At 30.1% G+C, this 26,895-nt stretch overlaps 1 protein-coding gene across 2 annotated transcripts; it reads right to left on the bottom strand.

The window, feature by feature from the left end:
• Nucleotides 1-7: 7 nt before the first annotated feature.
• LOC145960309 (guanine nucleotide exchange factor for Rab-3A) lies at nt 8-26,092 on the bottom strand. Of its 2 annotated transcripts, none has more exons than XM_083079669.1 (9): nt 25,880-26,092; nt 5,537-5,907; nt 4,621-4,906; nt 4,185-4,433; nt 3,649-3,887; nt 2,830-3,213; nt 2,503-2,605; nt 2,353-2,419; nt 8-2,092 (listed from the first exon to the last, which is right to left on the bottom strand). In XM_083079669.1, exons 2-9 carry the CDS (start codon nt 5,878-5,880, stop codon nt 2,013-2,015), a joined length of 1,752 nt encoding a protein of 583 aa, XP_082935795.1. In that variant the 5' UTR covers nt 5,881-5,907; nt 25,880-26,092; the 3' UTR covers nt 8-2,012. The 2 variants fall into 2 exon arrangements, with proteins under 2 accessions (XP_082935795.1, XP_082935793.1); XM_083079667.1 differs by lacking the exon at nt 25,880-26,092 and adding an exon at nt 12,324-12,540.
• Between the last annotated feature and the right edge of the window lie 803 nt (nt 26,093-26,895).

Here is a 26,895-nt window from a genome sequence, read left to right as displayed (position 1 = left end):
TCAAAGATTAATCATCACATTTTTGCAATAGCGGTAATTTATATTTCATTCTTAAATACAAGTTTCTCTATTCCAAGTAATGTTAAAAGACTCTATTTACACATTTGATATACAGTCAACACATTTTCTATTCACAGAAGAAAACTACTTAGAAGAAGTCTTTTTCTACGTCCCATAATATATTCAAAGGAACGTTATTCATTTTTATCGTTGGCCATAATTTGTACCTTTGGCATTTAAAATGATCAATTACATAATCTATAAATCATTTCGCATATTTTCATTTACTGTCACAGTAAATGAAGATAAATAATGGAAGACAAGGCAGAGTCAAAATAAAAACCTTTTAAATCAGCATCGTCTTACAACATCGAAATAACTACGCATCTTAATTATTTTTGTAATTTAATATTTCGAATCACATATCAAGCAAATTGTTTCAGAAATTATTTACCTCGAAGAATGGTTGAGCGTATTGTGATCCAAAATTCAAACTAAAAAATATTCTCATAGTAAAGAAAATATATAATAGATATTTGTATACAATCTCAAAAAATACATGACTGACGTAAATGTCAGTTTTGATTGACATTTAACGTAATCCCTATCAAAGAATCTATACTTTCAACATGCCAGATTAATATTTATAGAGATTAATATTTATAAAAACAAATATTCCGTACAATCGGACGCACTATAATATACGTGTAGAAGTATTATGAGATATGATATAGAAGTTCTATGTACACTAAGAATTTGGAGATTCATATGGTCCACACAGATGTAAATCTAACAATAAGAGTAATAATATCGAAAGTATGTGTGTATATATATATATATATATATATATAGTCATCATGATCCAACAATAAGTATAACTAGTTCTAAATGACAATTTTATAGTCTCTGATTTTTTTTTGGTACAAACATTTAAGAATTTTAATAAATGGATTAAAATTAACAACAATAATTAATGAAAACCATTAAATCAAATTAACGTGACATATAACGATAAATTAATACAACAAAAAATGCAATACGAATAAATAAAGATAATCCATTAATTACAACGACAAATTATTACAACGACAAATTAAAAACTGATTTCTGTAAATAAGATGCAAAATTTAAATATAAATAATTAACGAACATTGAATTTTTCTCTTCCTTGTTAATACCAATCCATGTATGATATAATGTAATTTCATAATATTTCATTTTCTATAATGTGATTGTTAACTATCAACTATCTCATAAATGTCAATAGATTCAAAATTGTTATTGAACTGTTGTAATTCACATGTTAAAATTCAATTGTTGAACGTTGTAATTTACACGTGAGTTTAACGATAACTTCGACGATGTTAAACTAGTTAAACTTGAGAAAAAACATGATACATCTCAAAAATCTCTTCTATTATTTACACTTTTCATAATAGGAGTATCATCGGATATCAACCGCATGTCAAGATCATTCACAGCCTTGTAATCAGCTTCATTGTCGCCTCTTAACTCGTTTGCAAATAACTAAACCTAAGATCTGCCATAGAGGGCATCAATATTTCGAAGAAATTCATGTGCGGCAAAAATGACGCTTCTTTTACTGGAACTTAGTGTCAAATCTAATCCTGAGTAATTGTACGTGTGTAAAGAAGCAGAAATAAGTTAATGCAGAGTTAATCCATTGATCGCGTTATGAGATATTAAAAAGAGAAGAAAGTTCCATGAGAATAAATTACATATTTGTTTCATAAATATGATGTAGCCTCTTCAACAACATATAAATTTCTTGGAAACATTATCGTCGGAATTATTTGACAGAATTAGAGAGACTGTCTCTCTAAATATCTCTGAAGTGATATTATTATCACCTTTGCTAGGCAAAAGGCCGATGATCGACGATATCGTCGCTAAATTATGTCAAAAATTTGCACAATCTATGCACGATTGATTCTCCCAAAAATCCCTGGCTAATTAATTCGAGACTAAATAACATCTCGTCTGCGCGTACCTCAGGATGACAATGCCAGGCCCAATCGTGCGAAAACCATTTCTTTTCTTAGCCGCGTGATTTCCCAATAAACATCATGAACTGAAAGGATACATTACAAAATTCAATTATACAATTATCAACATTAATAGAGAGAGATATATATGTATAGATAATTTTCAATTTCTTCATTTTCGTACAATTTTTATCATTTTTATATTATTTATTATTAAATTTAAAGAATTATATACAAGAAATATGATTTTTAATGCATAATTTTCTAATAAATTATCAAACTTTACTCTCTATTATGTATTATAATAAAATGCATTATTATGTTTGAGATATTTTTTAAATCTTACCTGAACTTTTGACGAGGCCGCGCTCCACGTATCTCAGATAATTCAGAAAATCACAGACCGCTATAATCTGCAGTAAATCATAAAATCCTTTAGAGAGCGGAGATACTTTTTAAATATAGAATAAATTTTTAACTGATCATTAAAACTTACTCGATTGCGACAAATCTGCGAAATGCAGTGCCATTGATTCTCTTGATCACCAAGTCGCATACGATAATGACATTGTCGTGGTGCCTCTAACAATGCGCATTTTCTAAAATTAAAAAAATACTATTACTACTTTTATAAAAGCACTTTATATCTTATCGTAAATAATAGAAAATCTATTTATATAGCACAAAATTTTTTAATTTATTATAGCAATATTGCGTTCTTGCAAATTGTAATGCAATGCATATTTCCAAAACTTTATTAAAATATTATAATTAAAATTGTAATTTGATGTAATATTGAATATTTTAATACTCAAAGACGTACTTGGGAAAAGCGAGTTTTGTTTTGTCGCTGACCGCCTCGATAAAAATGATACCGTCCAGAACGGCTTGTCTGACTTTAGCTCCTATTTCTTTATTAGGGAAATCTAGACATAAATCGATATCCTCCTTAAATACTCTCGCGACAAAAGAATCGCTCTTGTCAACGCAAGGATTCGCCTTCCATCGAAGAAACTCTGTATGCACTCTCGGATCAACTTCCAAACCAAAGTCTTTGCACTCTCTTTCTTTCTCCTTTTCGCGTTCCCGCTTCCAATCTTTCTCAAGAATTTCCTTGTCGGTTGGTAACGGCAACCTTTGCTCCTTCACCGGTGAATCAGGCGGCGAATTCTCGCGTCCGTATTTTAAATTAAAATGCGACGGCGATCTGCATTAAAATTGCAAATTATTTTTAAACATATCGTTAATTACATTTTATGTTACAAATATAAATGTTTAATAAATTATTACATTATACTATTTCCGATATTTAAAATATTAGCAATTTTTCAATAATCCTATATTTTCTATAATTTTATTTCTTCATAAATTATAATTTTTTTATATTATATATTTTATTTGTATATAAAAACTGTACACATATTTAAAAATTACAAATTATTCATCTTGAAAACAATTATTTACCAGAAATTGTAAGCAACTCTATTTTTTTAATCTCTTAATGATACGCACAGAAATGCTTCTTCGAGATTATAAACAAATAAAAAATATAAATAATGTTTATAATTCTTATACGCAAAATACACAGAATATTTTTAAAAAATCATAAATCTAAATAAAAAAAATAAAAATTGATTATCACCTTCGATGTTTCTTCATAAAAAGGCCCTGCTGACCTTCCTCTCCATTATTAAGACGACCTTTTGTGTCGATTTGAGGATGCAAATGAGGATTGGGCCTTGATGGTGTGGATGTGAGCACCAAAGTTTTCAAAGCTGCTACTTCGGCTGCAAGGACTTCAGATTTCATGCGACTTTCCTCCAGAAGACGCTCCGCCGTTGCTTGGCGTACATTAGCTTCTCGAACCATATTATGCGCCTCCTAAATATATCTTGTATTAAATAATCCGAATTATCAAACATAAATAAACTAATGTTTTAGCTTTTTTGCAAGTTTTTAAAATCTCATATAAATCGATAATTAAATATTTAATATTATAGCTTTCAACATTATGTACCTTTTAATATTATATATATTTTTAATTAAAATTTTAATATTATATTTTTCATTAAAATTTTAAAATTTATTGTTATTTTTTATATATGTATATAATATATGTGTGAATACATATAGTCTTTCATTTTTTTGTCTGAAAAAAATATAAAACTGGAGACTAACTTGAAAGAGACTGGCAGTGAGTTCTTCGAGCTCGGCCTCTATGTCTTGCCTGATCCGCGAGAGTCTAGCCACTTCCTCGTCCTTCAATTTCAATTCCTCATGAGCTCTTTTAAGTTCTTCCTGCAGCTTTGCCACTGCGTGTTCTTTTACTTCGGCCACTGCTCTTCCCCACTGCAGCGTAGTAGGCGATGGTGGGCTGCTAGTTTTTTTAGGAACGCACAGTAACTCTTGTTTCGATGGTACTTCCAACTAAAATCATTTTTACAGATATTTATGTTACATATATTACACACATACAATAGAAGAAAAGAAAATTGAAAATATTAGTAAATTTATTTTTAACACTTTAGTGCATAGAAAATAAGATTATTTTATTAATATTTTTATACGTCAAGAATATATATTCAAAGTCTCGTAAAATAAAAAATAAAATTACCGTTGCATCTTTAGAAAGAGGGAATTTTTTCGAGGTTTCGTGGGAATTGTCATTCTTTGTTGAGTCCATATCAATTTTCTCATCGCTTGTTTCTCCCGCAGATTCAGTTGCATTCAATCGAAAATCCAAGGGTTTTGTATATTGAGTAGACTCCAAGACTTTCGACTCGTGAGAATTTAGCTCGCAGGATTTTACCGCCTTCTTCTCTTCCGAGGGATTTCGATGTCTCGATAGAACACCTTGTAGTTTTTCGTTGTACGTGAATAGTGGAGTAGTTATGGTTGAGCTGAAATATTATAATTTTTAATAATATATACAAAAATTACAATATTTTAATAATAATGCAATTAGTGATATGAGATTCAACCACTATTAAACATCGATAAAAAATTAAAATTTTATTCTCATAATCTCCACAAGAAAAAAGAATTTTGCTGCATATTTCATGTAAATGCAATAAAATTTCGTTATCATAATCAATTATTCGATATTATGCAAAAAACTATTATATGACAAAATAGAAAACTCTTGATTAATTAAATATTTATGTTAAATTACAAATATAAATTTATTGTTAAAGCAGAGTTATTTGTTCCTAGAAAACCAATAATTTTTTATTATAGTGAAATCATTTCACAAGAAAAACGACAATGTATTATTATAATAAAATAATTTAAAACTTTGATATTCTTCAGAATATTGTTGTATGTAATAAATGTTATGATAACATGAAATGTATTATTTTTTCCTTCAAACTTATTTTTCTATATTAATTTTTGTTTTCTAATTATAATATAAACTTTAGAGAACTTTTATTGAATTGATTCTTAATTATATCACTATTATACTATAAAATATACTTCGTAAAAAAGCAATTTTTCTACGAAAATAGAAAAAAATCAACGCTTATACGCACCTATCACCTAGGAACTTGTTATCATCTTCATCGAACAGACTAGTAGGTTCCTCGTCTTCATCCTCGCGCTTAGCGGCGTATCCGAAAAGGTCTGTAGCTGCCCTCGCGAGGTCTGATTTAAGAATAGGATGAGGCGGATGTAACGTGGCACCGATAGAGCAATCAGCTTCATCCGTATAGAGCTCATCCTCATCCGTAGTGTATTCCTCGTCGCCGGTTGTTCCAGTACTTCCGGCCCTTCTGTGTTTCGTCGTGAGCGGTCGATAGGCATATTCGTTCGAGCCGGAAACCGACTCGTTGGATTCCATTGACTCCGGCTGCTGCTGCTCCTGGACCTGCTTCATGACGTCTCGTTGTGGTCGGACTTTAAGCTAGAAATGTTCGATATCTCTCGATTATTTCACGAATAATCATACGTAACAGTTTTTTCTCCTCACTTTGTTTTATGAAATAGAACTCTATCTCTTTCTCTTTTGAAGAACAAATCTATAAACATTAATATATTTAATTTTGAAAAGCATAGAATTACATAACTTGGTAATCTAACATTAAAAAGCCAAGAAGTTCAAATAATTATTTAAAAAAGAATTATTTAAAATAATTATTTATTAAAAAATTATTAAAAAATAATATATATTTGTTACATTTACAAAATAGTATTTGTTCAATTTTATTTCTAACTATACTATATGCATATTATTTATAATGTACAGTGATATTGAAGCTTATGAAAATTCACAGAAATTTCTCGGTTTGAAGCCCTACACACAAATCCTTGTTTTATAAATAACTCGTAAGTTTCTTTCGTAGGCAACATAGATACGCGTGTTGCACGCACGCACTGGCTGTTACTCATTATATAAGTATACTTTGGGAAATTTAAGCTTATTAATACGTCGAATAAGCCTATTATTTGCGACAGTCATGTAGTCATAATAAATTGTTGTGTGAAAATTTAAACTATAATGTATGGTTTCGAGGTTCTTACGAATATGCCACGTACAAAATGATTTGATAAAAATAAAGATATATATATATATAATTAATTGAATTTATATATATATATATATATATATATATATATATATAAATTCAATTAATTATTTCAATTAAATTTGTTACATCCAATCAATAAGTGTAGAACAACTTATACATTACATGAGAGTAAAATTGAAGTACAGCAGAAAATACTGTCTCCATTAAATTATTTTTCCTGAAAATGTATATGTATATATGTGTGTATTTCCTAACTACTCTAATATACTTTAAGTACTCTTAATATTTGTAGGTGCAATTCACAAAATAATGAAAAGGAACACTATCGTGCTGCACGCATGCCCTTACGTCATTGTCCCATATCTCTTATGTACATAGTACTTAGAAGGGGATATGTCCACTAACACGCCCTCTCTCAAATCAAGAGCAATTGGGAACTCGTAAAATTTCTATTCTCGTTATAAATTGCTAATACATTCTGTCTCAAATGACATTGTAGCTAAAAAAATGCGATAATAATATATAATTTATAAAAGTAATTTTAGATGCAAATCTCACATGTGTATCATTAGTTCTTTTACTAAATCATCTACAAATACAATGTCCTTAATTAAGACCCCAATTTTACTTTCAATTGTAGACGTACTTTTAACCGCATATTTCATATCCTAATAATGCAGAATGCAAATACGAGTAAACTTCCGGCTTAATTTCGTAGAACAATGCTAATTGCCGTGAAAAATATGCGGAAGAGTATGCAACTTGATTTGCATGCATCCATAAAATTATTTTAATCACTGCTGAAGCTACTATTTTACGAATCGCTCTATGAATTTAGAAGTTTATTCTCTATCATCAAACGATGAAACTCGGTCAGCTTTGTCAATCAATGTAATATCTTTTATTGGGAAAAGAAATTGTTGCAAATACAAATAAGAATATTATATGCGATTTTAATGTATCCATTTCCCACTTGTTTTTTTTTTTCTTTTTCACATGATTTAAGTGATAAGTAAACGTAATTTCTACAATGTCACGAAACAATACTAATGACTCTTTCGATCTTGAGGAATATCACATGGATTGTCTTGACATATTCTCACGAGACAAAGCCGTTAACAATGTGGCACAATCAGTGCCGTGGACTCCACGAAGATGATTTCCTTGGGGGCTATATAAGGGTCGCGCGGGAATTGCGTCATTAAACCGTGATCGCGCGAGAAGGCGGCGAGTGGTACAGCCGGGCACACGTTATGCTTATGTAAACACTTCTCTTTGACGTACCATTCAAATCCATGCGATACATAAAAAATATATATATACTATTTACATATAAATCGGATTATTATAATCCAAGAATTCAATTAGAGGAATTTTATAAAGACCAATACTGTGTCTGGGGAGTATATTTAATTAGAGAGAGAGAGAGAGAGGCAGAAAGCAATTCATATTAGCTTATTTATAATTCAACAATAAGACTAATGTAATATATATGTAACATATATGTAACCACTAGCGGATCCTGGGGGGGGGGGGGGTTTGGAGTTAAACACCCCCCTTGCAAATTAAAAGAAATTAATTTTACTGAATCCGTTTAAAAAAATATAATATAATGAAAATATGAATTAGCTAAACAGAACTTGAGGGGACTTATTTAAATAACAATATTTAAATAAAGAAAAAATATATAAATAAAAATATATAAAAAATAAAAAAATATGTAAAAAATAAAAAATTTTTTAAATTTAAAAATTTAAAAATTTAAAAATAATTTTTTTTTAAGTAAAAATGGGATTAGAAGTTTCATCACGTTTTCGTCGTTGATCCTGAAGTAAAAGCTAATTGTAAGCATGAAACCAAAAATATTAAATCAAATAATTTTGCAGAAACCCTCCCCATTATCGATGTCAGGATCCGCTAGTGTATGTAACCTACATGCGAGAAACCCATCTGGTTCGTATCGTTTCGCAAAGACTGGGGTAATCCCGCGCTTGATTATCAAGATTGGAAAGATCAAGAGGCGCAATTAACGTTTATGGAGGAAGCATTGCGTTTCCTGCGAAAAATTCCACGATCCGCGATAAAACACCTTAGATATACGCCCCTGGCCTTGTGCACGCTCTTTCTCTCTCTATCTTTCGTATCTCGTGTGTGCTAGTTACGTATACACGGTACTTGAATTGACGGTATCTCGAAGGTGTGGGTACCTATCATTCACATCTGTGAAATGTATGCGTTAACACACACGTACTGACGTACAAGCCGCGTGCGACCGTGTACCAGTCGCAGAATACTTGATGAACAGCGTACCACGACAGCGAAAGACACGACTGTGCTCACCCTGTGTTTGTTTTCATTCCTTCCACCGAATATAAACGAAGAAAGATCTATTCTTTCGTCGTGAGATCATCGAAATTTTTGAAAGGCAGGGATAGAAATGCACGAAAACGCAAAGCAGTGATTCGAATTGTCGATTTATCTTGAGAACTGAGTTCAAATCTTTGTCCATTCAATGGAAACGTGACGACTGATTTAAAAAAATCTTTTCTCGCATAAAAATGACTAAGATATAGGACTCAAACTCATAAAAATTCTTCTACTTCGAATCATCAACGTGAAGTCTTCGGAATTAGTGAGTCAGAGGTTTCAAATAACTTAGCGTGGGCAAACCCAAAATGCCAGATGTACGCTCTAGTCTCTCTTCTCATCTAATCTAGTATTGTAGATAAATATTTATCTAGTATTGTAGATAAATATTTATCTAATCCTCTTACATACATCCGGTTTTTCATTAGCAATAGATATTTTATTTATAAGATAAATTCTATTTATTTAAAATACATTTGTTTGCTCTCTTTTTCCAGTTCTCTTTCTGACAATATGATAAAAGAAATAAGATATATGAATAAGTTATCAATCTTTAGCCAAACTGAATATGTTGGAATAAAATAAAAATATATAATATAAATAAAATAAAAATATATAATATAAATTTATCAAGAGATATATAATGCAGAGAGATATATAATGCAGAGAGATATATAATGCAGAGAGATTGAATTTAGCAACATAAGTAATTATAAGTATCAAACTGAAGCCATAATCTAAAAAACTGATAATTCGAATAATCGACTGCAAACTTGCTAGTCAATCAAAGATCAAAAGGTTCAAGGTATAACGTAATAATAACGTAGGATCAAAGATATTTCTGCCTTGAAAATTATACTAGAGAATAGGCCTCAATCACATGACCTAGATGCACGCAAGTAACGAAGGCATAATTTAATTTCCTGCTCACTAGTATAGTCACGCCTCCACGATTAAGTAATCTACTAAGTTAAATTAGCTATAATATTAATATTTATTACTATTCACACTATTAATAACTGTGTATTTATTTATTTATTTATTATATTTATATTTATAAATAGCTAAACACAAAAGATTATCTTGCTATAGCTTAAATTGCTATTTGTAAAAAAAAATTAAAATTTCTCCATAAAATTATATAAAGATTTGCAAAGTCTAATCTCGCCACTTGAATCTTTGAAATAAAATGATATAAAGTTGCGAAAATATGATGCTACCATAAAGCGTATGCAAACGTGCGACAAAATTTAAAGGCGAAATCTGAGCGAAATGTATCACTTTACACATCGTTGCACAATTTGACACTTCTCCTGTACACAGGTGCACCTTGTATACATTGCACGATATATTTTCTTTCATACTGAATAATTACCATGCATGAAAAATATATATACGTAACTAATACGAGCTGAATAATATATTTGTAATCTTCATATATTTGTAAGTGGAATATGTATATTTCTTCATATTGATAACGTATAAATTTTGCGATCATTCTCCATATTTTTGCGCGGCATTTTGATGACGCATACCGTATAATGTCATTATTTCAATTTTTTCGATGCGCAACACACTCATTTGTTGCGTCACGGTTGATAAATGCAATTTTTTTGTTTTTCTACGGTGTTGGATATTCCATTTTGTTCTTAATTACGTGTTGTATAATGTAGCACGGAAACTATAATACAGGATATTGTACAGCTTCCGATTGTAGAATCGACATATCATGAATGATATAATGGCACGAATTAATTCATCCAGAAGTGTTTCGCTTCGTATCACTATAGCTGACTACTATATATAATATCATATTATCGCATAATTCATATTATATAATATCATATTAGCATAATTCATATAATATTCATGCCCTTGAGATGTACTGTGCGAATGATAATACAATAGTAAAGAGAGCGATTTAATTGTTGATTAATCCGAATATTTACATAGAAGAGAAAAGTGAAAAATCATATACTATATATAATATAATACTATACATAAAAGATATATAAATGATATATAAATAAAGAAAATATATTATTTTCTAATAAAATTTACGACAGTAATTTACTTTATATATAAATTATATATAAATGATATAAATAAAGAAAATATTTTTTACTAAAATTTATGACAGTAATTTACTTTATGAGGCAGCTAAAAGGGAAGAAGAGCTTTAAATAATTGATGTTATAATTTTTCTCACTTAACATCATATGATATTTCTATACAAGTAGTATAATTAAATTAATTATATATAATTAAATTCTTTGCACACTTAATTATCATTTACTGATTTTAATATGTTTAATTGGATTGCTTTTTTAATATTAACTGTGCAAAATTCTCTGATATATTCAAGAGCATGAATATATATCTGCCGTGTATATACATCTCGATCGAGTAGTCATCTGCAATAAAACGCCCGCGTTTTTACTTCGCCGCAACAACAAAATTCACCGCAATCAATTATTCAACAATTAAACGCTTAGAAAACAGACGAGAGAGTGGGAGGAGATGGTTAAAGCGGAAGTGCGTTATCGTATATTGGTATCTGGTTTTCATTCGATAACAAAACGCCTGCTCAACACAATGCGATTACAAACAGATAAATAGAACGAGCAGTCGATGCGAATGGAAACGAATAAATTACGCATATCCAATGATTAAAATGTGCAATGTAACAATATATCGTACATCAAACGCGTTACGATTCTCTTTTTCTTTCTCGACACTTTACGCATATTTTAAATTAATTTCTGGCAACGAAAGAGCATTTTACTACGGAGCAATTCAATTCACGACGACAAATGGAAGAAATATTATTCTAGGAAAATATATTAAAATAATTTTCCACGATATAACTCTATCAATCAAACGGTTTAGCCAATCCGAGAATGAATTACTATCGAAAGTCGAAGGTCAGACTTCGCGAGATTCGATATTTGTCGCAAATTGCGACTGCGAATATGAACTGCGAAATTAACGTGCACGTAATATATGACTGTCCCGTGAAAAATACACATGCAGCCGATATTGCTATTGTAACAAATAAAACCATACGCGGCGATAAATATCAAATTTATCGCCAATGCAGTAACACACATAAAGAAAATTTATTGATTCCTTTATAGGTTAATTGTATCCAAATCCAATTTATCTTCTTTAACGCATACTTGTAGGCGATTTTTATTCAACAAAGAACTTTATCCTCTCATATACTCGCCTCGCGAAATGTTTATTATCTCTTGAGAAACACAAGAAATGACGTACGTGGGACTCGTCGCGAAGATATGACAGGTAGAGTATGAAAATATCTTTGAACGAATAAAGACAGAAGCGCATCCCGCGAGTGTCAAACTCATATTGTCAAAAGCATAAGCAAAGTGACACCAAGTTTCCAGCAAGTTGTACACCGTACCTTTCAGACGAAATCCTCTCGAGCTGTCTGTCTTGTCAGTAACATTCGTTGTGTTATTTCCAATGTAAAGGATGATCAATCGTGCGATAATTGCAAAATCAATGATAGACAAAGGCAAAACTGATCAGTTCGAGTGTCACTGAATCCGCGCTTCGCGACGGTTCGGCGCGGACTGAACCTACTACTTCCTCCCACTCTCGGAGATATGCCAATGATCTCTCTCCCCCTTCACTTGGCATCGCCACTATCATCATCCTCTTCGCTGTACATCATCAACCTGCTACGACGATCCAAAAGAGAAGTTGCGTTGTACAACTGCGATGCATTCGTAGAAGTAATACATATATCAATAATAGTGAGTCAAATATAGAGTGTCGTAAATTGAAGAATTGGAGCAAATTGAAGATTTGGAGTAAATTGAAGAATTACGTGCAAGAACTTCGCAATTTATAAGATCCATTTTAGATACACAATTTTGTGCTCACAATAAATCTTGAAAATTTATTTTTGCTTATTTTATTTTTGCATTAAATTCGTCGTTTCCTTATTCCTCTTGCGATTAATAAGTTTTTCGAAAAGCAATGTATAAAATAAAAAAATAATTATCTTCAAAGAATGATTTATTCATTGTATCTGTTCAATTCCTGGAAAGAATCGTTAATCATTTATCTTGTGGATAAAATCATTATCCGCTTCTACTCGTACCACGTCTTTAACTGTCTTTTTCTACTTATTCAGGGAAAAATCGTTGACTGCTTGTTTTTCTCACGAATATGATAGATAAATCATTGACTGACGACATTTTTATCTGAAATGTCAAACGGTACATTTTCGCTTAACATTTATATTTAACATTTTTATTTGTTTCTTCTTTTTTGGATTTATCTATCTTTCTTTTGTTCGACTACTTGTCCGTTTGATAATTTTTTTTTTCTTCCACGTGCGATTTTCGATAATAACACATCCCTCTCGTATTATTACTGTTTGAATAGGCCAGCTGGAACGTTAATTATAGAGCCGGTAATTGAGTTTGATAGGACTCAATGAGATAAATGTGACCCTTGATTCACGGTGACCCCTCTATATCATGACTAGGAGCATTAATGCTAATCATCTACTAGTTTCCTCCTACGCGCATATTGAGCGCGAGATTATAGTATGTAATTTATTTTTTCTAGGAAATGTGAGAGCTGATATTATTCTGCATAAACTTACATTATCGTTATCATCATATATATTAAATAATTAATGATAAATAACAAATTAAAAAGTAGATATAAAATAGTAAAAAAGAACATAATAACTAATAAAATAAAAAGAGTAATAATATATATTAAATAATAAAAGAGTAACAATAGAAACATTTTGTTAGATTTTTTCTTTTATTTGTACAAAACTTTTTAAATAGCTACATTGCTTGCACCGACAATTTAAGAGTAAGTTAGCATTGAAAGCAACATTAAAATCTTCCACAATGCTTTCCAAACGATGTTACATCGCAAGAGTAACTGACGATTCTTTTTACAACCGTCGCAACCGCGATGCATTGTTCGTTGCATTGTATGCTGCATCGCGCAACTTTGACTTTGTGAGATCTCGACTATATCTTGTCGACAATAAAATTGCATTCGCCAAGAGTTTAAAGTTTATCGTGCTATTTTTCATCGAAATTGTTGATTTATAAATCTAATTTGTATTAAAAAAACAACCATTTATTTCGAAAGAACTGATGTATCGCTAGAATATACAGAAATGTCACGAAAAAAAAACATCTGTTAGAGAGAGAAAAGCTTGCCATAAAGTTTATCCAATTTTTCCGCAGCAAATGTTAATGAAATTCATAATTAGACTACTGATAACTACAATAGATGGAAAGTTTTAACGAATAAAGTTTTTAAACAAGTGGAGGGAAACAAGAAAAATATTCAACTCCCTTAATGCCAAGAAGGTTACTATTACTACCACAACTTATTATCGAGCAAATGTTACTTTTTATCGTTACTTAATAAAAAGAATAAAATGAAATCTTTTTATACGATATAAAAGATGTAAGAAATTTTATCTGGTCATGAAAAATTTTTTAATTTAAATGTTTCATCGCAAACAAGAATTAATACCGAGAAACTCTTTGAGGTGCTTGAAAGAAATTTGAAAGAAACGCGGCGATCGCTACTCTTTACGTATGTCACGTTTGAATATATGTATTGTACGTGTGAGAGTTATTTTTTTCAGTTATTTGTATGCATGCATGTATAGTTATTTCGTCACTTTCGGTGTGATTTTGCCTCGATGGGCGCGGAGACGCATTAAAATGTATATGCGTACGTATGCGAGAAATATAGACTTTTTTTTTATGAAATTCAATGCGATAGAACTTGTACATGAAATTTACACCAACAAGAAATTTCCATAAAACTCTAGGGAGCATCTCTGGTGCGACGGTGGAGCTTGCAAAATTTATGTTTAGAAGTAAACTACACGGCGTCTGAATTGTCAGTAATATTTCAGCAGCGGCTGCTGCTTGTATTAAATTACATCTTTCAATATTCAGTATGCTCTACGACATTGAAAAATTTACAGACTAAAAGACGCTTTTAATAAAATTTTTTCATCCTTTACATCTTTATTAAGCACATTCGCAAGAAAGATTGTAAATTTATATATATTTTATATGCTAAACTAAATTTCATGTCTTTTATTCGCTTTAAAATAATTATTTTTATAATTTCAGTTTTTTTTTAATTTTTAAATTTTACTCTCTTCAAAGGTAATTATATATTAATCATTATTAAATCTTCCAATCAATAATAATTTTATAGAATTTATTTTTAAATATTTGAAATATGCATATGCATATATTTAATTGAAATATGCATATGCATATATTTAATTGATTTTATTATAAAAAGTAAATTACATGAAGAGAATTTCAATTTCTCTTGTATAATAAAACGTGATGAATGATTAGATATGTGACGATAAGAGATTGTTTTATATTTTTCAATGTCACTGTTTGATTATACGATCTATCCTAAATAAAGTCACCTTTATCAAACGACTAATTATTAAATGAGCCTCATTACATGATAGATTATTTGAAGCTATAAATAAAGGTACAGATAAAAAAAACTCTATTTTGTAATTTTTATTCTATTGTATAATGTAAATATGTGCTTTTTAAAAACTTTAATATAAATATAAATATTCATTTTATTGAAATCCTAACTTCTAATTTTATCTTTGTATAATAATGGATGAAAAAGGATAAGACGAAATACAATCCCCACGTAATTTTCTCAGTTTATTTTTAACGCCCAGTCGATGCACCTAAGCTTACATCGTACAGGAATTCCATACGCATACGCGATATTACATACATAGGTGCCTATATGACAGTATCGCGCAGATCATGTGTGGATACATGCTCTCACGTTCCCCTCGAGCCGTGACCCGACTGTGCACGCGAGCCGTAGTGAATTCCATCGTGCAAAAGGGCTTCGTATACATGAAGCAACCGATGCAGAATAGTGTTGTTAGGTAGGTCACAAAGAGCAACTGCCCAGACAATGGACGAGCCGGTAGTATAATGAGTTTATTATTTTATTACGGCGGTTTCTTTCGTGTCACGTCTATCGATGTCAATGAACTCACTCGCAGGTTTATGAGAGAAATATATAAATGTATGTTTATATAAATAATCATCGCAAATGTACTTAATTATTAAATTTCAACATTTTATAATTTAAAAAAAATTATAAATTATTTGTAGAGATATATATAAATATATAATTTTCTTATGATTTTTAAAATTACGAATTTTTTTACGTATATATTTCAGTTTATACAGAAATTACAAAGATAAAAAATTAAAAAATGTATAAAAAATATTAAGAAAAATTAAATTAAATTAAACAAGACAAAATTAAACTAAACGTTTATTTATGTAGAATATGGATTATATAGATTAAGATTATGCATAGAATTGTGAGAAATCTATTATTTTATACATAATATTATAGTATATTGTTTCTGTTGAATTTTTTAACGCAAATATCAAAGATAATTATTTATTTATTTATTAAATATAATTATAATTACTTATTTATTGATTTTCTTTTCAATTTCAAAATTTTATGTTTTAAAATATATGAAGCTTTGAAACAAAATTTTATTGGAATCCAATTCAAATTATGTAACCGAAAAATAATATCATTTAAAATTAAACAAAATATTAAATAATATGTTATTATTTATCTAGCGTAATCCGTAAAATACTATTCGTTGTTCATGAACGGTTTGAAAATTATTAATACATTTTAATAATAAAAGTTAATTTCAAATATATACATCAAAGAAAATAATGCTATATATTCAAAACACTGCGACACATATAATACAATATTAATATTTTCAAAAAATCTCATTGGAATAAACCGATTCATATAAATATGATAAATTGCAATGTACATAGAGTTTTAAATAACATATATAGATTGAATGAAATACATTCCTCTGAGAAAGTGCACTCGAGCGAATCTATTCCGCTTCAAAGAGCGTAAACGCTTTAAGGTGCATGAGATTCCACGTGTACAACCGTGGGATCGTTATGCGTCCTCACAAGATAATTCTTAAGCGCATAATTGCCGTTGATTTATGCAAAATACTAACTAGAATTATATTCGAAAGACTTTATTCTAAGTCATATATATATATATATATATATATATATATATATATATATATATATACTTGTCAATTATAAAAATATACTTTTAATTTTATAGCATTAAACATTAAATACATACATGTATTTTTGAATAAATTTTCGTTGATTAATTTATCATGATATTAATGCGCATTAAAATGTACTCGTATATTCCAAGAAATTTTTGATTACATAACAGTCAGTAATCATTGTTTTATCAATAGTGATAAAATACATGTCGATATTATTAGTACAAGCTTATCAACAGATGTTTGATTAACAGAAAAATTCGTTTTGCTTGATATTTTTTCTGAGGTATGTATATAAAATAATTAAAAGTTCTTTTATATTCGAGAAAAATATTGAGACAAAATAATAATATATCTTTTTTTAATGACAGCTTTAAATGGTCATAAATAATTGAAAGATTCAAAAGTATTTTTCATTACGAATGCACGTCGCACTTCCAACTAGACGTGACGAGGCATACGAGATTTATGCAGTTAACATCAGCATCTCTCTGCATCCTCCGCATTGCATTCGCAGTATTTTTTATCTTCGCCGGTACCGCGAATGCATATGCACGTTTACCTTATCTGAAACAAGATAGATGCACCTATCATGTCATACAAATCTTATAGAGAATTCTTGCAAAGCTATATTGGAATTAAAGCGAAGTTTGCAATCTAATTACACGCTCTAATTGTGTTAAATACGTATGACATAAATCAAAATAGCATGAAATGCCTCGAAAAAGCCGTTTGATATTTTCATTTTAATTGCGTTCAAGTTTATTTTTCGAAAAATACTTTCATTTTTGATATCGTTTAAATTCTTAAATTCTAACAAACTTGCCTTACGTTATAATACAAACATGTCTTTAAATGTTTAATATATGTATTCTTCATTATTAATTTAAAATCAAACTTCTCCAGAATTTCAATAACATTTTATGTATTATTAAAAATAAAAAAGTAATTACATTTTTAAAAAAATTAGGCATTAGAAAAACATAACATTCAATCAAGCTTCGGATGAGCTCAATATCTCAAGTTTATCGATAAAAATATGAAATGGCTAAAAAAAATGAGCTCAACTAATCTCGATTTCTCCACAAACCGCATATTAATTAAGAGGAAAGTTTCAAATCCAAGGATTAATTATCAAACTTTTTAGAGATAACGCAGCATCTAATTAAATCAATAACGATATCGTGATTGGGTGTTCCAGGACTATCCCGAGGATGCGAATCATCCCGTTTATTTCTCCCCGGTGCCGTCGAACCCGTGCGAGGACCGGAATCCAGCGGAAACCGGTACGACAGGTTCCACGGTCGGTGGTTGCTCGACGGTGTGCAACTTCCCGTACTCCCAACTCATAAACGAAATAGCTCTCGTGTACTTGGCCGTAAAAAATTCTTAAGATGATCGCAAACGCTTTTCTTCGCGGACACGCTAACGCGAGTACGCGTACGTGGATATATACACGTGATAGTTCGCCCGGATACTCTATTTGTTCATTAACCCGTGGGATCTAGTACTCTCCGACGTTAGAAATGAATACAATTTGTCTTTTTGCGTGAATACGAAGAATCGGAATAGCAGAATTTTTGTGAAAATAAGTGGATAAAATTGTGAAAGTGTTTCTATAACATAAACCAATTGAATAAATGTGGGATAAAAGAAGAACCGTAAATTTGTTTCGCAAATAAAATTATAAAAGCGATATGAAAAATATGAAACATTGGTTAAAAATTCACGGCTTTCTAATTTTATTCTCAAATAAAGTATGTCATAAAAAAAACAAAGATTCTCTAATGCATATCATCGCAAGTAGGATAATTATTGATTAGAATTAAATAGCTTTCTCCTAATTTAAAGGAAATATATAATTTAAGGAAAATATATATATATAAAAAAGAAAACCTATGTGTATCAAGTGTAACAATGCCAAAAAGAAACTCAAAATCAAGGTATACATCACGATATAATAGGAAGCAGAAATGAGTATGTCTGCAATGCAGTGTTGAATAGTGGAAATAGTGATTAGTTCCGCCTCTCCAACTAATGACTAGTCATAGTTTACGCTCCAATGATTCTCAGATATTCATGATAATTAATGCGCATTGTACATGTATTTTTCAAATTTCAATGAAAGAGAATGAATATGCATTGCAGAAATTTTCATCACGTGCACCAGTCGTACTTGAAAAAACGAGTGTTGCATATATGTGTATCACATGACATTATAATTATCATCGAATAATCGGCGTGTTGTATACGTCTCATTATATCAGTTTATAAACATGAGAATTTTATTGATAAAAAATTATAAACACAAGGATGAATCTCTTTTAAACTTTCATTACGAACGACAATATATGATAATTATATGCGCTTGATTTCGTCGTCACTGTATGATTCCGTTATCATCAATAATCCAGGAGATACTTATATGAGACCGGTTTTCATTCAACCGGTTTTCGAAAATGCGACGCATCGCGAAGCCAGTTGACGGGACAATCACAAATCGTTATCACTTTTTTTCTGTCGTGAAAAGTGAATGAAAAATATCTTAAAAATGCAAAAAATTCACGTTGATTTATTTCACTCGCGTTTTGCGTAAAAAGTTAAATAGGAGAGTTCGAACTATAATTGTTTAATTATATCTCGTGCCACGGAGCAAGATGTAATTAGCCCTCTTTTCCTCTCCGGTATCTGAATAAACGTACAAAGCAAATTAATTGGACATCACTGTGTACGTTGCATCGCACGCGCTTCTGTCCCTATTGTGTTCACATCTCGCTTTTTATTCATCGTACTGGTACGTGCCTCGTCAAGAGTTTTCAAGATTACAACAATCGTCTAACAAGTCTTTCTATTTCGTTCTACTCCAGTATCGTGATATGGAAGACTCTCTAGTGGCGAGAATTAACACATTTACATGCCATTTTCCGCGATTTCTCTCATTGTAGAGAACCTGAAAAGAATATAAGACAAGAGATAACACTCTACTTTCCTAGACAATTTTTATCTTTTGCATTTGCTTATATTTTTAAAAAATTTCGACAATTACAAAAATTTTGTGACAAAAATGAGAAATAATATATTGACGCCCGACAGATTGCAAGACTTGGCGAGCACTCAATTTTCCAAAATCTGCTTTTTCCGGATCAATGAGCAGCACAACTACTAATGACAACTGATAAAATATATAATAAAACGTATATAATTATTATCTCCTTAAATTTAATAAAATGTATAGAAAAATAATAACTGATTTATAAAAGTGTTTTCATTTTAACGTGTATTTATTTTAAACGCATTTTTCAAAAATAAGGAAATAATGCTACTTTAAAATCTATTGCCCGCAGAGAGGTAAACTTTAACGCGTAATGTCAAGATGATTTGCAAATGTCTTGAGAATATTTCACCAGCCCTGAAATTCTCTACCAGCGCTTTAGAAAGGCTGGCAAAGTTTCGCTTGGCGCAAGAGCAAGTAGAACGACCCATTCGAATAACGGCATCCGGGACTTCAGGGCCGTATATTGATACGAAAAAAAATATTATTCCCCGTTCTCCGAAACACCTGCACTTTCTTTTCGATCATAAGGTAATATCGTAACGCAAAATGAATAGTTTGTTACATATAAATGGAGTTATATTCAATAGAGGAAAAAGAGAAGGAAAAGGAAATCTTTTACATCCTTCATAATTTTCTTTCTTTGCAGATTATTTTTTACAACTGCTTGTATATTACTTCACTATGTTCGCAATTAGTTTACAGCAAATATGAATTAAATCTCCGTTTAAGTGCATAGGAAACACACAAATGATATCTTTCCTCATCATTTCCAGGTATAAAATTCACGCGTGTGAAAGAGATGAACTTGCGACATTTTGTGCGAATATAAATACGTTTTGCGCAATATTTTTTGCGCCACAATAAAATAAAAAAACAGAGCAATCAAAACTAATCACTTCTGAAACAATAAAACAGTTCTTATAACTTTTACGTAATTGATCCAACTCACGATCAAATTTTGCTTCATTATAATAACAATTTGCTGAGTGGTGTAACGGAGACATATTTCAAACCATTAAACTAATCATTCGCACCTTTTTGAAAGATTTTTCAAAAGCCTGCTCATTACATCTGGCCATTACGCATTTTAATTATATTTTGTATGTACAAAAGCAGTGTTTTTCAAAGTATTAATATGTATTAATTATTATGCGCGAAATAATAATAATTAAAACTGCTTTTTAAAGACAAACGAGTACAGATTTCAGCAAATTGTATTTGCATTTTTTCATTGACTGACGATTACATTAATTATTTTTTATTAATTTATTTAAGCATTATCTAACGATAATAAAATAATCTAATTAAAATGCTGAAAAATGCTTGTACATTTTCATTATGTTTACATTTCTGTAAAATATTTCTATAATATCACATCGTATATATAAAATGAATAATTTAAAAGGATTATCATTATTCTAAGATATAATTTAAAAAATACCGTTTATTCTATCGAGTCTGTACGATCTATACTTGATGAAACACATTATAAGCTACGCGCTTTAAGAATTACTTTACATCAGAGCTCCGTAGAGCATGATAAATAAACATGTATTTCCTTCTTAATTGATAAAACATCCTTATTTAGCAAGCGATTCAATAGAATGTAATTAGAATTTGCTATAACTCTTTCGCTTCTCTTTTGTGCTTGTTATTAATCTTCTTGTTTCTAGTTTCATGCTCTGATAGTCATTTCATATCATGAGTCAAGATAAAAATCAAAAGATCAACTTTTTATGGAAATGCCATGTTTTCAATCTCGATTATATGAATTCGTTTTTCGCTACGTCAATTGGCACATTTTAAGAGAATAATTAATGAGACATGCCAATAATTTTCAACGATAAGGCAGGTATGCTACAGCATAGCAAAGACTCGACCGAGACATTTTGTACGCTTGCTGTACAATAAGTCAACTTTCACCTCGAGTAAAGCAAATGCTTTCGCGTTGAGAGAGAAATCTATAGCAATCGTATTTTAGACCTAACTTCGCTTCTCTGTGAAAGATTTCATGCTCGCTTTTCCACACGATGTGAAATACTTGCAAATTGATATCCGATTGTCCACGTACTATGAATTTCATTAGCACATACATACATACACATACATATCTACATATTAAAAACTTCATAAGATCACATAATTTGTAAATAAAACGCATCTTATTTCTTCGATTTTGTATATTTATATAACAATAAAATATTGACAATTTATTTTTATTATTATAATTTTAGAAAAACAATTAATACTAAAAAATATACCCATTTTTTAATCTAACTATATAAATTTTTATCTAATTAATAAAAAGTAAGTAAAACTTTGTTAACAACATACAGAAATTATATTTCCGGATTTTTTAGACATCATTTCTCGAATAATAGTTTTGCAATTTGACATGCAATCAAAGTGTCACCGAAGTCATTAAATTACTGACAAGAATTGCCAATTATTTTCTGGCGCGAGGTATTTTAATTGGTATCTATTAGTCAGGTCTATCAGATTTCATTCCTCACACAACACACACATCACACTTTCTCTTATTTTCTAGTTAAATAAAAAACGCGTGCATTCCCAGGAACTTCTTCACAGACACTACTTCCTGATACTCGCGGCCTCATCGTCACGAAAAGTACTCTATTAAATTTACTTTTAATCTACTCAAAGGAACGGAAACGATAGTCATAAATATTTATATGATTTTTATATCAAAAATATTGAGTCTTTATGAGAGCTGCATTGCAAAAATTTTAACTTATTATTTATTTTACGCGCAAGTGCCAATATATAAAATGTAGTAAATAAAAAATGCATACAGATATACAAGAAGATGTAAAAAGCATTCTCTAAATATGCAAAATGCATGCAATCGATTCATATATTTATGACGATCTCGTATCGCGCCCATAAATACATACCATCACATATTGATGTCGAACCACATGTAGATGTACGTACCTTGCATCAGATTACATTTAAAGTTCGATGAACCGCATTTGCTATTCATGTTTGATGCAAAGAAGATCGATTCAGTTCAAGAAAGAAATGTCGGAAAAATTCGGAATATTCGCGCGTGAAAAGTATCATCCAAATTATTATTTTTACATTTATTTTTGACTCCTCATCAAAAACTAAAAGGTATCTTTAATTTAAGAGAATAATAACATTGATACATTGTTGGAATATCCAAATATGAAATGTCTCATTAAAAACACATGTGCACGTTTATTACGTTATTTTCTATATAATTATTATCTTCTATATTATTATTATTATTTTCTATATTATACACTGTTAGAAAATTAGAAATATAATTGTACGTATCATTATAACAAAAATATCTTAAATAAACGTCAATTTTGCATAATAATATACTGTTAGTAATGTATAAAATTATCGCACGAATATCATATACGATATTGAAACTCGTTACACAAATTCAATTATCGTCTAGACTCTCCCTCAACGAATGCAACATTTAATAGAAAGGTTATTTTTAATTACGCAAAACACGACTCTTTTTTTATACGATTAGAAAGCGTAGAGAAATTTCTATCGTGCTTTAAGATGATATTACATTTAAAGATTTCGCTAGCGAAATATTCAGGAAAATTGTGTGTAAACGCCGCGTTACACTTCAAATTGCAAAAATATTATATTTAAATCATTTTAACAGATTATCTGTGTCTCGCCATCATATATATTAAATTGCAATTTTTTATGCATTTTAAATATATGGAAAAATATTTATATATATATATACAAGATTATAATCAGCGCTAACGTTTATTATGCGAATATCACATGCAATTACCACTCGAATTCTCTGAATACACGAGTATTTAACTCGCAGTTTCTCGCTTCTTTTCTGACATTTAGAAAGTAGGATAGTCTAGTGACATACGAGAAATCCGCGACAAACGTTAATTTGCCGGTACAGTAACCAGGGATGCGTAAAATTTATGTTACGCGAAACTGTAAAAAACACTTTAGCAATATTAACTATCCGATTTCTCTCACTTGTTTTATCTCTCTTTGTCAAAATAAAGCTTGGTAAGTATTAATCATAAAATTCCATGTAATTCCATTTTAAAGAATTGTATATAATTTAAATTTAATAATAAGAAAAATATACACAACATATGCAAAACATGAGAAAACTCTCATATTTAAATCATACTTAAATCCTCCCGTGTTTTAAAATTAAAATTTATTGCTCAAAAACCATATATATCATTATATAAATTATCTAATAAAATTAAATTATTTCTTTTCAATAGTTTTAGAATATTCAATGTCTAATTTTATTTCTCTATTAAAAGATTAAAAGTTGAAACGAAAACAACTATTATTCAAACATTCCTTTCTACAGTTATGTTGCACGAATTCAATCGTATGGTAATTGTGAATTAACTCGAGTTAATGCACTGGACCCGTAAGCGATGCTCTTATCGATCAGTAACAAACATGCTCACCGAGATCGACCAATCGCGGGCAATTTTGCGCGATTGCCAATAACTGATAAGCCCTCGCGATAATTAACATAATTTTGCACGCGTTGTGCGCCGTAAGGATAAATGGAACCGGATGCAACGGGAAAAAAAATAGCATATACATATATATATATATATATATATATATATATATATATATATATATATATATATATATATATATAGCATAAAGTCTTATGCAACGTGCCAAAGGAAGCGAAAAACGCTGAATCCTCATTGAAATTCCCGGCAATGCGTTGCTCAAGGCAATACACGGCATACCATTGCTCGGCGAAGACCTACTTTTTAAATGCCACAGTCATATTTTCTCTCCCACAATACATATATAACACGTGTACATTTTTTTTCTTTTTCGAAAAGTTTCCCACAAAATCCAAAATTCAATTTTGTATACAACAATAATGATACAGATTCAGATAAAATTGCTGATTGTACACATGAGCTTATAGTTGCCATGAATAGAAAAAAGATTCTTCATTTCTCTATTTTTTATATAAGGCTTGTAATTTATACATGCAGATACAAAATTTAATATATTTTCACGTCACGTTTATTTCATGTCACTTTTATGCATTGTTATATATAATATCTCAAATCTCTCAAATATTTCAAATTACAAATATCTAAAAATATAAGATATAAATCATTCATCGGATTCAAAAATGTAAATTTCTAATTATTTTAATTTTAAAATCATAAAAAAAACATAAATCTAATGACTGACTCTTTTCTTGCTTTCTTTAAATTTCTCCATGTATGTAATGTACTTTTTATTAGCAAATTTTTTTCGAGATATATTTTTCTAATTTTTATATTTATTCAAACAATTAATAAGAAAAAAAGATTGTATTAATTGCTATTATTTAATATAACAGAAGATTTAAAATTCGAATTATTTTAAATCGAAAAACATAAGAATTAAATCTTCATTTTTATAAATATTTTTTTTAATCTAAAAATATAATGAAACATTAACAGTATGATAAAAATAATCTACGTGTAATAAATGACAAGTACAAATGAAAGCAAATGTTTCTCTACTTCAACTTGTCAAAAGAGAGCGTCTTCTCAGAAGAATTCAACACGTTGCGAGAGCATCAATTGACGAATTGTGCAAATTTATCTGCTGATTTTGTGCAATGGGAAACGTGACTTCTCGCACAGCATCCATCGTGCGGAATTCAACGAGAGACAGAGAATCAGTATCGATCCGAAGTACGGTCTGATTCTAATAATGGGGGCGACCAGACGCTTACCCGCGTGTAGCTGCTGCTCGTGCGTGTTCATTCGCGAAAGTAAAAAAAAATTCAAATATTCGTGAATCGGAAGCGCCAACGCAGGATCGTCTCTCGATTTTCTCTTCGGAGGTCCCCGGATCAAGATACACTCGCGTATGTCACATACCGGATATATCGATGACGCGAATCAATCCAAATTCAAACATTCACACGCGGCGGTACAGACCGCTACTGAAGCTTCTCTCGAGACGCTCCTCCACGTTGTGGCGCCGCAGCTACCTGTCAGCGATGTCCTGAACTAAGATATTGTCGGCTCGACGATGGTCACTCAGTTTCCTCCATTCCTCGTTTTATTTTTTTATTTAATCAATATATATTTAATCAATATAAATATCAAATATTTAGTTTATAAAAAAATATTCGTTAGAATTTAAAATTATCCTCAGAATTTTTCATAATTATTTATATAGCGTGATATATATTATATGTACATATACGTTTCTCCGTAATTATTTAATTTATTTCAGCTTATTTGTTGAGAAGATATGAGTGCTCGAAAGCCATTTCTTTGCCACACAACTTAATTTCCATAAATTAAATAATCATTTACAGTTAGTATTTAGTCAGTGATTTTATCAACAGTGTTGCAAGGTTCCAGAGAACAAAAATCAATCTAGGTGACACTCCCCACAGATGAATCACTGAAAGAGTACACACAGAGAGAAGACTGAGAGATGTCATGGCCCGCTTTTAGGTGATCCCTGGATACTCCCTCTGTGGACATTAAAAACGTAAACATGAACTACAAAGCCAATGTCCACGAATGTTCTAAGAGGGTAACATATATGTCTCTCTGATAATATAAATAATATAAATAAAAATATAAATAATTTAATTAATAATTTATTATATAAAAATATTAGTATGTTCTCTCTTTCCACGCTATTATTTATTTATTTATTTATGTGTGTTTTTTTTCTTCTCAACATCATTTATTTATTTTTTATTTATTTATTTATTTATTTAGCTCGCTC

The sequence above is a fragment of the Camponotus vicinus genome, unplaced genomic scaffold (assembly GCF_025532165.1).
Source record: "Camponotus vicinus isolate PSW18456_S1 unplaced genomic scaffold, iyCamVici1.0 SCAF_10, whole genome shotgun sequence".
Lineage (NCBI taxonomy): Eukaryota > Metazoa > Arthropoda > Insecta > Hymenoptera > Formicidae > Camponotus > Camponotus vicinus.
The sequence above is the reverse complement of the archived record's forward strand: the minus strand, read 5'-3'. Positions and strand labels throughout refer to the sequence as shown.